Source organism: Morone saxatilis, unplaced genomic scaffold (genome assembly GCF_004916995.1).
Source record: "Morone saxatilis isolate NCDOM2014 unplaced genomic scaffold, NCSU_SB_2.0 Contig17, whole genome shotgun sequence".
In the NCBI taxonomy this organism is placed as follows: Eukaryota; Metazoa; Chordata; class Actinopteri; family Moronidae; genus Morone; species Morone saxatilis.
Window position 1 is genome coordinate 6,867,223 of NW_023339729.1, and position 283 is coordinate 6,867,505.

General features: G+C 52.3%; 1 protein-coding gene across 1 annotated transcript in view; it reads left to right on the forward strand.

The window, feature by feature from the left end:
- The window catches only part of rgl3a (ral guanine nucleotide dissociation stimulator-like 3a), a gene marked incomplete in the record, with an annotated part of 17,175 nt that overhangs the window by 13,354 nt on the left and 3,538 nt on the right, over nucleotides 1-283 (forward strand). Inside the window, 1 exon segment of the mRNA XM_035659559.1 lies at nucleotides 21-156. Coding sequence (XP_035515452.1) covers nucleotides 21-156 — 136 coding nt within the window.

Below are 283 nucleotides of genomic sequence, written 5' to 3' on the forward strand. Positions count from 1 at the left end.
GTGTGTGTGTGTGTGTGCAGGTTGCGAACAGCCAGTGACAGCTCCCTAAGGAAGACCCACGCTGACCAGATCAGTGTGTCGTCTTCTGGCTCCAGCAGCTCGGAAATGGAGGACCTGTCCGCCCCTCAGCCCTCCCCCCTGAGACTCAAACTCAAGGTATGAGCCTAGACAGTCTCCTGTGTTTATAGTCAGTGTATGGAGGTACACGATTTGCTGCTTAGTTGGTTTAAAATTGGAACATGATATTCACAGTTCCTCCTCTGTCTCTCCTCCCCTCCTTCAG